General features: G+C 40.8%; 3 protein-coding genes across 4 annotated transcripts; 2 read left to right on the forward strand and 1 right to left on the reverse strand.

The window, feature by feature from the left end:
* Positions 1 to 692: 692 nt before the first annotated feature.
* Positions 693 to 7,149, reverse strand: slc26a11 (solute carrier family 26 member 11). The gene is made up of 15 exons (XM_088373062.1): positions 7,039 to 7,149; positions 6,219 to 6,518; positions 5,864 to 6,088; positions 5,549 to 5,741; positions 5,292 to 5,377; positions 4,859 to 5,090; positions 4,596 to 4,774; positions 4,439 to 4,511; positions 3,734 to 3,845; positions 3,592 to 3,647; positions 2,395 to 2,535; positions 2,182 to 2,309; positions 1,374 to 1,473; positions 1,162 to 1,295; positions 693 to 948 (listed from the first exon to the last, which is right to left on the reverse strand). Exons 3-15 carry the CDS (start codon positions 6,074 to 6,076, stop codon positions 844 to 846), a joined length of 1,752 nt encoding a protein of 583 aa, XP_088229188.1. The 5' UTR covers positions 6,077 to 6,088; positions 6,219 to 6,518; positions 7,039 to 7,149; the 3' UTR covers positions 693 to 843.
* On the forward strand, positions 7,113 to 12,126 carry sgsh (N-sulfoglucosamine sulfohydrolase (sulfamidase)). Its single transcript, XM_088373063.1, has 9 exons — positions 7,113 to 7,361; positions 8,126 to 8,286; positions 8,479 to 8,584; positions 8,665 to 9,038; positions 9,168 to 9,249; positions 9,320 to 9,523; positions 10,250 to 10,416; positions 10,696 to 10,913; positions 11,454 to 12,126. The coding sequence occupies exons 1-9, from the start codon at positions 7,283 to 7,285 to the stop codon at positions 11,635 to 11,637; spliced, it is 1,575 nt and encodes a 524-aa protein (XP_088229189.1). The 5' UTR covers positions 7,113 to 7,282; the 3' UTR covers positions 11,638 to 12,126.
* A 648-nt stretch (positions 12,127 to 12,774) lies between these two features.
* npb (neuropeptide B) lies at positions 12,775 to 13,927 on the forward strand. Of its 2 annotated transcripts, none has more exons than XM_088373479.1 (2): positions 12,775 to 13,228; positions 13,568 to 13,927. In XM_088373479.1, exons 1-2 carry the CDS (start codon positions 12,968 to 12,970, stop codon positions 13,694 to 13,696), a joined length of 390 nt encoding a protein of 129 aa, XP_088229605.1. In that variant the 5' UTR covers positions 12,775 to 12,967; the 3' UTR covers positions 13,697 to 13,927. The 2 variants fall into 2 exon arrangements, with proteins under 2 accessions (XP_088229605.1, XP_088229606.1); XM_088373480.1 differs by having other exon boundaries at positions 13,583 to 13,927.

The following is a 13,927-nucleotide window of genomic DNA, read 5'->3' on the forward strand; positions in this document are numbered from 1 at the left end:
TACTGAGCTGTCAAATGAACAACATGACAAATTCCTTAATTATAAAGTAAGGATAGTACAAAATTCCGATTCCAAAAGTATTTAAAAAAATAGATATATCAAAGTATTTAGTTCAATTCAGAAAACATGGGTAAAAAACCCTTATTAAGAATGGTTAACAGACAATATTAACAGCATTGCGGTCATGTAGTATTTTACATACTGGTGGCTTGACACCCAAAAGTGGGTCACAGAACCATTTGGGTGGACTGCTGACAGATAGTAAAAACAAACAAAAAAACTGTAGTTTCTTATTTTGATTATTCCATTACAGTACAAAGACGTTCTAAGCACCCACGTGGAATATATTGAAAAAATTAATGAACCTGTTATTGCGTTTTAGCCACTCGTGTACTCCGTACACAAATATCATGCAGGTAGGTCAACCTCTGGCTAGAGGACATCGTCGTGAAAAATTTGCTTATGGTGGTACATGAGACTACCTGAAAATGTGTTTTCAAAGGCTATTTATAAACAAAACATCCACTGAGGTGGATTGCCCTTAGCTGCTGATATGTTGCATTTACCAGCTCATTGAGAGAATTGAAATTTAGATTTCTATTCAAATGAGAATTGAAATTTAGTTTTCTATTCAAATGAGAAGATGAGGATCAGAGTATTCCAAGTTCATTTATAAAGACGTGAAAGCAGACGACGATTACTTTGGAGCTCACAGATCTGTTAAGTGAGTACTTGGGGACCGCCTGCCACCTGGTTTGTTCGTGCCCGTGTGTGATCTCCCATTTAGTTTTGTGCGTATGCGGTAACATCTCTTCCTCGGGCAGTGGCTGGACACTTTCTTCATTATAAATTGAGGTTGCATGATTCCATTTGCAGTGCAGACTCAACACTGTCAGCATATATGAGGCCCTCCAGATCTGCAGCTAAAAGAATCTCCTGGACATTTGGCTGGTGGGGAACCAAAAACAGATAAGAAAGATTTTAGATGTTGGACTGCTATCTGGATAAGTCGAAAGCCATCCATGGTGGCTTGGTGAAGGAGGAGAAAAGAATACTGCACTGCTCTAAGAGGGAGCAGTGAAAAAAGGAGCAGTAAAAAATAACAGACAATGGTAAGAATTGAAAAATATACTCCTTACATGAAATGATCATTGAGTATACCTGCAATCCAGAAAGGATCAGATGCACATCTTGCCGTTTGAACTGCCTCAGCAAGTCGCTCAGCTCATTAATCACAGTGTAATCTATCACACTGACATGGAGGCAATCCAATACAACTGACCGTGGAAGAGACTCTGGTGAATGTTGGGAAGTGAAAGACTAATCATCACTCTTAACCGTTTACTCTTTTGATCCTTTGATTGAACACCTACCCTGCAGAGCTTGAGTGTGTATGACGTGGCTGAGATGTTCTGCAGCAGGAAAGCTGAGCCCGCTGGCCAACTGAATTAGTATTACACTTTGATTAGATATCTGCACACAACAGGCACATGGAAGACACAACAATCGTCAAAAGCGCAGGTACATTTGAGAAATGCATTATTCAGAATGGTTTGTCTGCCTCAATCATTTTTATAGCACAAGTGGTATAGAAAATGGATAGATCGATGATTGAAGTCGTAATAACACCAATTGCTCTCCATCACTATTGTTTATTATCATCACTATACCAATCAGTAATAATTCTTCTGTATTTTTGTCATTTGTATTTCGGTTCCAAATCCCACTATCTGATAAATCAGCAAGGTCGGCAGAAGTTAGACAACGATCTTGATCATTTGAATCAGGTGTACTGTAGCAGGGATACATATAAAACAGGACACCGGACGCCGAGGTCCGGAACTGGCTGTCTCATAATGTTAGATTAAATTTATTTCAGCTTCAATACACTTCAAAAATGCTCACCAGCTTCAGCTCTTCAATCTCCACAAATCCAATCTTCAATTAATTCACTGATCAAAATAATGAACCTTGGGTAAAAGTAACACACTCTGTTCAAAACCCACAGAGAACCCACAACTAGTAAAAAAAATATATCTGAAAGGTCGGCCTATTGAAGACTTGTGGCCTCCACTGAAATACCCTCTACTAACAGCTCCTCAGTGACAAGCTACAGAAGCCCAAAGGACCACATTCCACAACCCAACAATTTCCCATCAACAATAAACGGAATTGGAATACCTCTATTTGAGGTCTAGCCATGGTGTACATCAGTAAAGCTCCAGACACAGCCACACCTCCTATGATTCCATACTGCACCCGCCAGAAACTCATCAGGAATGTCACAATGAAGGGAAGAAGGTCAAGCTCTAGGAATGACACAGAGGCACAATGTTGTGAGATGAAATAGTGAAACCCTTGGACACTACCCTACGTGTAAGTGTAGGAACATACTATGTATTTTCCACATCTTAGCCATGACTTGATAGTCAAACATAGGAGCGACTGCGCAGATGACAACAGCAGCAAGAGAAGCTTTTGGGATGTAGTAGAAGGCCGGCATGAGGAACGCCAAAGACAGCAACACTATCACACCTGCAAAAAAAATATATTTTTCATGCTAAACTAACAAAATTACAAAATCAAGGCTAATCTATCTATCTATCTATCTATCTATCTATCTATCTATCTATCTATCTATCTATCTATCTATCTATCTATCTATCTATCTATCTATCTATCTATCTATCTATCTATCTATCTATGACTATGCATGAAGACTGTAATTTTAAGTTGCATTATCACTATTCACCACTAGATGGCAGACATGGCTTAGTTTTGCTTACACCAAGTCTTATACTGGCAGGTTTTATACTATAAAGTGAGTAAGATAATGTTTTTTGTAATGGATTCTGATTGATATGCAGGACAAACATAATAACTCAACCATATGAAAATATTGAGTGAGTTTATTGTGTGTGTGGAAAAAATGCACAAAATGAGTTAGGGCACTTTTTGCTGGTTTGCTGTTCAATAGTGTTGTGCTGTCCATGAATGATGCATTTTATAAAAGCACTGGAGAAAAAAAAAAATCACTGTATCCACATACTGTGATGATTAGATTGGATTAGATTAGATACTTTATTGATCCCAGGGGGAAATTTGGGTTTCCAGCAGCATTCATACCACAGAGTGGGTATATAAAAGACATACTGATGACATGAGAACTCAATAGGCTTCTAGAAAAGGCTACTCACAACGACACCAGAAATTTTGTTGTTTGCTTCAAATAATTTGTTTGTCTTTTATAATGCATTGAGATATATTTTGTAAATGTATTTACAGTGTGTATTTTGCATGTATGCATTTATTTTGTCCATAATTATTTATTTTGGTCCAACATCTGGTTAGGAAATGTGTGGTCTCATGTGTAGCAGTGATGAAAAATTGTGGGCCCCTCCTGCATTTGAGTTACCCATCCCTGCTCTACAGCATGTTAACATTTTAGTCAGTGCTTTCAATTCTCTACTGAACTTTCAAAAATAGAATTCTCTTTCTGAAAAAAAATCAATATATATAAACGAAATACAAACTTTTAAGACAAATTACTTTTAAGAATAAAAACATCAATGCAAAAGTGTGTGGACTTACTGGTGACAATCCCTCCAGCTGGAGTACAAACCCCAGTCTGAGAATTCACTGCAGTTCTAAAGATGACAAAATATTAATTAGTACACACTTTTTCTCTCTTTCTCAAACACGAACGCACGCAGGCAAACACACAATAACACACCTGCCAAAGCTGCCGGTAACAGGGTAGGCTGAGACAAAGGAACCCATAATGTTGGTCATACCGATTGCCAATAGTTCCTGATTGGCATCAATTCTGTAGTTGTTCTGCCTGGCTGAGGACAAACAAGTCAAAAGCTTAGCCCAGTTTTACAATGGCCAAAATATCTAGCTGAATAGAAAAGCCCTTTTGTGACACCCATGAAATTAGATTGTTACAGAGAAAAAGTAATCTTCTTTCTCATTAATATGTACACGTGCCCCCACTAGTTTAAACGCAGCATTCTGATTAATATTGTGTATGTGGAATATGAGTTAAGCAGCAAAATTCACCCAATTTTCTCACGAGTTTTCTGAAGATGAGTCATAATTGGTTGTGACCTGAGTGTTGGACACTGTGATGTCATTTTCAGTCCATAGCAAGTGGCGAAATGGCTGCCACCTGAGATGGCTAAAAACAGGCCTGTTTAATTCATACTCCAATAACAAAACATTAATCAGAACATCGCATTTCGACTAGTGGGGGGCATATACATATTATTGAGAAAGACAAATTTGGGGAAGATTTTCTCTTTAACGATCTAATTTTCTTGGTGTCACTGTTGAGCTGCACAGAACATATGACAAAGAAAATTTGGGGTTTGACTTCCCCATAGATTCATTTCTATACATTACATAACTGTGACCTTCATCCCCTTGGAAAACTCACCAAATGCTTTTGCAATTGCAATGCTCTCCAGCAGTCCCATGAAAGGAATCACAGCTAGACCTCCACCAAAGCCCTGTGCACCATATTTAGAGGAAGGCTAAGAGCTCAGCCGTGAGATTTTAATAGCCAATTTCACAGCCTCACCTGGACTCCTTACCTCTACAATCTCTCCAAATGTTATCACAGTGCCATTGACGTCAGTGTCCGAGGTGGGCGGTGGACTGAACGGCGGAAGTCCTCGGGAGGTTTTCCCAGTGATTGTGAAGACACGAAGCCCATAAGCTTCCCACGAAAAGGCGCAAAAAGAAGCGGCCACGACTATGAGGGCGTTACGCACTGGCCAAAACACAAAAGGCATTTAACTATTGTGCAGACACACTTACAAGTCAAATGAATGCAGTGTTTTACACTGATACTGACTGGTAGCAACAGTGCAGACAAATCTTCTGGCAGCCCTGGAAAATCTGGGAGCATCATCATCATCATCATCATCGGAGCCCAGGGTTGTCTTCATTGACATCAGCATTACCAGCAACGCTATGCAGAGAAAACCAAGGACCACATCGCCTAGTCGTGCCTCGGGGATCTTGTAAAATGTGTAGTAGACTTGTGGGAAGAACTCATGGGGAATATCTTCAAGTCCCAGGATATTCTAGACATATAATTTAAAATATTTTTAAAAATGCCAGACGGAAAATGTTGCAGTGAAATAATGTGCCGACTATTCAACTGACCATGTCTCAATTGACTATCATGTTCTTTTTTTGCTAGTTTATAAGAGACAATTACGCGTAATATTGCTCTCGTTAGTGTGTTTTGCGTGGTGTTTCTGCAATGACAATGATTACCTCACCTTCACCTGCCCAAAGCCAATTGTTATTGCTGCGGCACAAGTGAAGCCTTTTAAAACAGGGAATGAGATGAAATCCAAGAGGAAGCCTGCAATGGAAAATTTTACATTTCACATTTTGACCTGCAGAGTGTGCAAAATGTACAGTAAGACCATTCATTCATACTTAGACTACAAATCTTTCTTTTTTTTGTGAGGTCAAGTGTTACTAAATTAAATCACTCCAATTTCACATGACTAAAGTGGTTCCCTCCCCTCACCTAATCTCAGTAATGCCAGTGCAGCCTGGATGAGACCGCAGAGGAGGCTAAGCAGCACGGCTTGGTGCGGCTCGCCCCCCACCAATGAGAAGCAAAGTAAAGACATGATGGCTGTGGGACCCAGCGTCACGTCCTTGGATGTCCCCAGGACAGTATAAATAAATCCTCCCATGAAGGCAGAGTAGAGCCCGTACTGTGTGTGCAAAGGGAATTGTGTTGAAATCAGCTGCAACTATGCAACAAATGATCAATTTATCTCTTAACACGGATGGGAACAAGACAGATTGATAGTTTAGATACTGCTGTAGGACTCACCTGCACAGGAAGGCCTGCTACTTCCGCATAGGCCAGTGCTTGCGGGACAGTTGTCAGCCCGACAGTGAGCCCAGCAAGGAGATCCATCTGAAGCCATTTAAGATTGTACTTAGGTAGCCAGGAGAGAATGGGCAACCACGCCTTTAACATCCTCCTGGAGCAGCAGCCTGTCCTTCTTTCTCTCTTCTCTCTTTGCAGCAGAGGTTGGTCCATGGTGAACAAAACCTTGAGTGTGAAACAAGAACTTACAGAGGTCAATGATGGCAGAATTGGAGGGAAATCTCCTTGTTATGTAAATATACTACGTAAAGCAATATGAGTACTGTATTTTACTTAAAATACCAAATCCACTTACACAGTGAGATTAAATGTCCTCCTTTTGTTTTACATCTCACTCATGTTGTGTGATTGGACTAGAGATTTACTCCTCTAACCTTTGTTTTATTTATTTTTTTGGGACCTGTGCATTCTGTAAAAGAGCTTCTTTGCATGTTAAGAAGAAGACGCATCTATATTACTCATGTACACAAACTTGCATGAAATTTGACCTCTACATTTGACCCCTGATAGTGCTTGCTGGGGGTGGATGGCCTTTAATGGTCCCCACGGTGGCAGGCGACAATTTAACCACTCAGCCTGTGGCAGTCTGTGTGTCCTGAAAGACCAACACAACACAAATTAGGAGGGTCAATTTGGGAAGGTCAGTTAGTACAGAAGCACATTAAACCTCACCCACTCCTCGAAAGGTTTACAGTAACGCCAGACAGAGAATTCATAAGCTCAGGTAGATTTTAGTTTGGAGTTTAGCGAACTGGACTCTCAACCAGGAAAATTGCGTCAGACCACAGCTATAATTTGACCTTTATAGATTATGAGCACATGAGAATCATATGACACGTACGCTGACCGACTCTGACGATAGAGCAATGACAAGGTGTCATAAAATTCATCACTACAATATTGCATATAGAAAATAAGTTATGCTACACGGGGTGCATCGAGTTGAAAACTGTGGATGAAAACATTCAAATAAAAAAGAGCTGCACGAAGGGTAAATAAACTAAGACATTAAAATCATCTTACAAAAGTGGTGATTAGGTCACAGGCATTAATAACGCAAAACGAAACAATGGATACATTATTAAATATGACCAAGATATATCATTCCACCTTACAAGTGCAAGTTCCCAAGTTCTCGATCGCCGGCATCCCGACTAAGTCTTCCTGTTGTGAAATGTCACATGCCAACGGTCACGTGATAACATGTTTGCGGAAGACATTTTTTATTTTTATTTTTTCACTGCAGGCTAATGAACCTTGCATTCCAATGCAAAACAGTGTGTACTACTCTAGAATATTTTAATTTCAACAAAATCAAATTTCCAAAATACAAATCCCAACATTATCAACACGAGGAAGATGCTCAAGCTGTTTCTTTGGTTTTTGCTTCTTTGTCGCCTCGGGGAGTCCAAGAGAAGAAATGTTCTTCTCATAATCGGTGAGTGTTTGAAACTTAGACAAAGTTAAGACAAATGTGACATAATACAAACGGTGATGACACTAATTGTTTTACGTCGAACGTTGCAATAAAAAAATCCGTGGTGCATTTCTGCGTTGCACTCGGAAAGACGCCATAAACTCAGAGGTGACAGGAGTACTCGCAATGTGTACCGAAGTAGAAGTACAGACAACTTTTTTTTTTATGGTAAAAGGAGAAGTAATCGACTCCGTATTTAAACCAGACTGAAATGCACTAACATTTAGTACAAAAGTACAAATTAATCTTTCTTCCCCGATACAATTCCCATTTGATAAGTTGACGCAATGAAAACCTTTGCTAAAGCTTCTAATGTTGACATAAAAAATACGCCTTAGTTATCTGTTTGTTAGTTATTTTTTTAGATTAGTCAGGACACACTTGTGGTTTTCAGCACATTTGTTAGAATAATCTTTAGAATCAACAACATCAAACAATTTGAAAGGTCTTGCCTTCAAAATATCTAACTTACTTATCTTTCTTTTAATTTCAAACAAAAACAAAAGCAGTGCAGGGAGTCCCAAGACTCAGTGGCATTTCTTGCGAGGGTAACTTAAATAAACAAATAGCTCCCTGAAGTTAATCCAATTGATGTCTTTATCGTCCGTTACGTTTTTAAAAAAAGCATATCTTGATATTTGGATGGATAGCGACAATGGCAATATTGCTTGATAATCAGCCCAACCAATATTTCATCTATTCCTATTTGTTTTCTCCTCCTCCAGCCGATGATGCCGGTTTTGAAACTGAGGTGTACAACAACTCAGTGGTCCGCACCCCGCATCTGCGTTCTCTGGCTCAGCGCAGTGTTGTGTTCAACAACGCTTTCACCTCTGTCAGCAGCTGTTCCCCCAGCCGCTCCACCATCCTCAGTGGTTTGCCACAGGTAATGCTTAAGAACCGCCATATGCAGCCGAGTCTTGTTCTCGGAAGTTTTTCCTCAATCAGATAATTGATCTTCTGATCTGATCATAACGCCACACACATGCAAACACACACAGTTTTTAAACAGTTGGGTTTTCATTTTGTCCCAATATTTTGCCTAGAAATAATGTTTGTTTGTTTGTTGCCTTCTTAGCATCAGAATGGCATGTATGGCCTTCACCAAGGGGTCCATCATTTTAACTCTTTCGATGGTGTCCAAAGTCTGCCGCTGCTCCTCAGCCAAGCCAACATACACACGGGTTAGTAATAAAGTTTATTCCCCCTACTCAGGTACAATGTGCAAACATGTGTTAATCCTTATTTTCATTTTCACTCGCAGGTATAATTGGAAAAAAGCATGTTGGTCCTGGCTCTGTATACCCTTTTGACTTTGCTTACACGGAGGAAAACAACTCTGTCCTTCAGGTTGGGCGGAACATCACCCGCATCAAACTTCTCGTTCGAAAGTTTTTCCAGACCCATAAAGAGCAAGCTTTTGTCAGAAAACAAAAAGCGGAAGACAACACCGTCAGCAATTTGAAAGATGAAGAGGAAAGGCCTTTTTTTCTTTATGTGGCTTTTCATGACACGCACCGTTGTGGGCATTCCCAGCCCCAGTATGGCGCTTTCTGTGAGAAGTTTGGGAATGGAGAGATGGGAATGGGTAGAATTCCTGACTGGTCTCCACAATATTACACACCAGAGCAAGTCAAGGTCAGTGATTACAGACAATTACCGGAATGTCATTGTTTTTACTTTTTATTTTCTTTTGTCAATGTAATGTGATGACACACATTTTATTTCTTTCAAAATCATAAACTGTCTTCTGTTGTTTTAATCCAGGTTCCCCCTTTTGTACCAGACACACCGGCAGCTCGAGCTGACTTAGCCGCATTATATACCACAGTTAGCCGACTGGACCAAGGTACAATTTGTGCACCACATGCGTACAGCACAAATCCATTCATGTGAAACTGTGCATTTTTTCTGGGTAGGTATTGGATTAGTTCTTCAAGAGCTCAGTGATGCTGGTTATGAAAATGACACCCTGATCATCTACAGCTCCGATAATGGCATCCCTTTTCCTAATGGCAGGACCAACCTATATCACTCTGGCACAGCAGAGCCCATGCTGGTGTCCTCTCCAGAGCACAGGGAGCGATGGGGAGGCACCAGCCAGGCCTATGTCAGCTTATTAGGTAAGATGTGGGATACATAGACATTCTCTTGAGAAAAAAAGCCAGCTGCTTTCATCTCACTGTGTAGTAATTGTTGATGTTTAATGAACTACAAAAAAGGATTCACCAAGGAACTCTGTGTGATTGTTTTGTTCTTAATTGGCCACTAGAGGGAGACTAGACTACATACTATACATCAGAACCTGGGCTCAAATTGAAAGGTCTGCATATGAACCGTTCGTAGACCTAATTTGATTTACATGCACATACTAAAAAATAATGCCTTTTTAAGGCTGTTTGGCTTAATTGTATTGATTTGTTTACAGTTTATATCTCGTAGTACACGCTTAACAGGGTGGCAAGTGTTTCGCCCAGTTTCCACTTTCACCCAATGACTTGGCATCCAGGTGGCACCACAGATTCCACCCCTGTTCCACCCCTGTTGACAATCTATCAATACTACATTTGAAATGTTCATTTTATTGTCTGTATTGTATGCATAAGAGTGTGTTTCAAGGAGTATAATATGCATGCAGAAGTACGTAAATCAGCTGTTCACGCATATTTGTTGCATTTAGCTACAGATACACTTGAATGTATTTGTGAGTACGTTCGAACATATTTGCAACTACGTTTGAAAGTATTTGCATTCTTGTGAATAATTTTTTACCATTATGACTTCTGAAAACAGAATCACTAGTATGTCCCCTATAATGTTGTAAATATTGTAATTGCTTCTTTTGGCAGATATCACTCCCACCATCCTGGACTGGTTTTCTGTTCCCTACCCATCATACAGCCTCCCTGGGATCAGCACTGTCCCTGTCCACCTCACTGGTCGCTCTTTGCTTCCTATTCTGGTCACTGAGCCCAGAAGCTGGCATACAGTCTACGCCAGCCAATCACTGCACGAGGTCTGTGAGCACGGAAACATAACAACATGAGGCGATTTTCTTAAACACGACAAACACAAGCAGTTGTGGGAACTAATGAAATACAAACACTACTTCCTGACTGTACATAGGCAGATTTGTCAGGTATCATTCTGTGCTTTACCTGAGTGCTTATTTTTCGGACAACTTTTTACTTACCCTCCCTACATTTGAAATTTGAGGGTGTTGAATCGATACTTTTTTTTTGCTAGTAATTTTAGTAGATGAGTGAGTACTTCAGCAGATGTGTGTTTCCAACAGGTCACCATGTACTACCCAATCCGTTGTGTCCACCAGGGGGCATACCGCCTCCTCCACAACCTGCACTACCGCATGCCCTTTCCCATTGACCAGGACCTGTATGTTTCGGACACCTTCCAAGACCTGCTGAACCGCACCAGGCTGAGTGAGCCCACACACTGGTTCAAAAGCTTGCAGCAGTATTACTACAGAGAGCGATGGGAGCTGTACGATATCAGGTTGGCCTTCATCTGCAGCAACACTATGCACTCACACTTTTGGGCCTAAAACATTTAATAAGACACAAATATGCAAGCATTGCTGTACACTCACACTTTTGAGCCTAAACCATTTAATAAAACACGAATATTGCTGTATACTGTAGGATGAAAGTTGTCTGAGAGGCCAAAACCGACATTTTAGTGATTATTCCATGGTTCAACAATTTTCTTCAGATTTTTGTGGGATGGATGAAAACTACAAATTGACATTTGCACTGGTCTATGTCATAGGACCCCTTTTGAAGTTTATCCATCCTTCTTTGACAGCTCTCCTCAGTCAGCACATATTCTCCTCACTAATTCACATTAAACTAGCAGAGGGCTCAACTCAAAATACTCAATAGTTGTGCCAAAATCTCAGCAGTACTTGTACATGATTCAACCTTGCTGCATTTTTTGCCTATCACTGGCCTACTCTGTACAGTTTCTAATTTGTAAGTATTGTATTTCTGAAGTGATTATGAACTATGTTTTTTTTTTTCTACTTGGCCGATGCAGAAGAGATCCTCTGGAAACAAAGAACCTGGTGCCAGACCCGTCCTACAGTGGCATACTGGAGAGCCTGAAGCAGAATCTACAAAAATGGCAGTGGGAGACAGGAGATCCGTGGGTCTGTGGAGCAGACTATGTCCTGGAGGACAAGCTGGAGCCACACTGCAGACCGCTTTACAATGGACTTTAATAGTCTACCTTGATTGATTAAATCTGCACTCAGTAGACAATAAGTAATAAATTATATTTTTGTATGCCATGCTGCTTTTAATGGTTACATCTCCTTAAATTATATAATGTTAAGGTATCTATGTTACTGGATGGGGTCTCTAATCAGTTTCCATACATTTATGTGCTGTATTCTCATCATGCAGAGCCTCTTATAGAGAGGTAAAATGGCAAACATGACATTTAACTGTTTCATTTTTTTATTAGAGTGCATCCCTCGCTATTTTTCTCCCGGGAGGGGAGTGGAGCTGCTGATGCAAAACAAGTGGAATCAGTTCATCAATCTGCAAATCACTTTGTATTGATATGTTTCTGTTGTCTTCCTCTGAGCCTAATTTTGAAGCAAGACTGCTGATTGTGGGTCAGTGAGGGGATGGCCTGTTTTTATTGATGTGCTCCTTTTTCCACTTTAACTTAAAATCCATGTTGACTCATTTGAAAGTCTTTTAAAGCTATGCATTCACTGTTCTGCTTTATTTAACACTGACACAATACAACAGCAATTGGTGTTTTCCATATGACCTCATAGACAACTGTCACACTTGTGGTGTATTCAGTCATTGATGGACAGGTAGTCATGACATTTACGTGTTTTACTTCCGTTATGATGGTCAGACATGGACGCCTGACCCTCTTCTCCTATGACTAACTGCTCCAGGTTACCGACGTAAGGATATGGACACCTGTAAAAAATATAGTGAAAAGGAAAAAATATAAAATGAAAGAGGCTGAAATTTTCAAATGAAAAATGCAACACGGTAGGGTCAATGAAAGGTGGAAAAAAGTAGAAAACCATTTTTACAATTAATGAGCAAAAAGTAAAATCCCAATGTAGGAAAACTAAAGTTAATTGTTACCTCCCATCACAGCTACCTGTGACCTAGGACAAGTGGTACAGACGGTTAAATGTCGTCCTGGTTAATGTGGAGTTCTTTGAGTTGGCCCTTTTACGTCACTGTCTTGGACTACTGGTGTAAAATCTTTTACCCCCACAAGCGTGACGCGTTTGACGTCTCTCTCGCTCTCTCTTCACGCACGCCTCCAAATGTAACACAGATCAATAGGAAACCGCCTAGCCCCCCCCCCCCCCCCCCTTCTTACGCATCAAGACGGAAGATCATCTGCTCTCCTACAATTTGATTTGACGAACATCCCGGGTCACGATACGTCTGGCAGCCCGCTTATAAAAGCAGCAGGAAATTTGCCCAACAGGCAACCAAACGCAACGCGTCCTGTAGGAGAAGAGCTCGCTCCCAAAAGCCTCAACCTTACGGCATCAGCGCTTTACAAACATGGAGAGGTCATTTAGGTTTGTTGTGGTCTGCGTTGGAGTGTCCCTGCTCATCTCCTGTCACTCCGTCCAGGCCTGGTACAAGCAATCCACCGGCCCCACTTACTACTCTGTGGGTCGCGCCTCCGGTTTGCTCTCTGGAATCCGGAGGTCGCCTTATGTGCGTAGGTCCGAATCCCAAGAAACGATGGACAGCGGAGAGACGACCAGTGCCAACGTTGTTCCGGAAACAGGCAGGCAGGTCTCCTTGCTCAAAAGTATGGTGAGTACTATTGAGATGGTTCGTTCCACACTTCTTTCCCACGGGCTTGTCTGCAGCGCAGCACACTTTATTCTTAAATTGCTTGTCTCAAAACAGCTACAACATACTTATTAAAACATCCAATCATTGTGATCTTTGTGCGTAAAAGCTCACGCGTAAAAGCGTGCTTTACGCACGCGCGTCAAGCGCTTGCCAAGCGTGCGCTAACGCGGTGCAACTGAGTGACATTATGAGGGTGTTAATTCAAAGAACGCTCTGATCTATTGTGGATGTTAAAGCGCTGGAAATAACTAAAGTTGCTCAAAATCAAATTTCTTCTTTCTTATTAATGGACTGAAGGCTATTTGCGTGAAGGATATCTCCCCAAACCTGAAGAGCTGCGAGCTGCTGCGGGACGGGAGCGGCACCTTCCAGTGCAAGGCGGATGTCTTCCTTACCCTGGACTCGCTGGACTGCCTGTCCGCATGAGTTGACAGTGTGCTCATCTTGTACAGCAAAGGAGGGTCGATGTCACCCAGTATAGACTTGAATGTGTTTTTAACTTAAATTTAATTCAATTTTTTTGTTTGGTATGAATCATTTAAAGTCATAGATTTCACAAGTGTTCTCTACTATGTCGTGCACTGAGATTATGTGTGAAAGTTGATTTCTGTATATCCGTTTTTATTGTATCGATTAAAAATGAACATATATTTGGAA

The sequence above is a fragment of the Syngnathus floridae genome, chromosome 4 (assembly GCF_059516105.1).
Source record: "Syngnathus floridae isolate MCC-2025c chromosome 4, RoL_Sflo_1.0, whole genome shotgun sequence".
NCBI lineage: Eukaryota > Metazoa > Chordata > Actinopteri > Syngnathiformes > Syngnathidae > Syngnathus > Syngnathus floridae.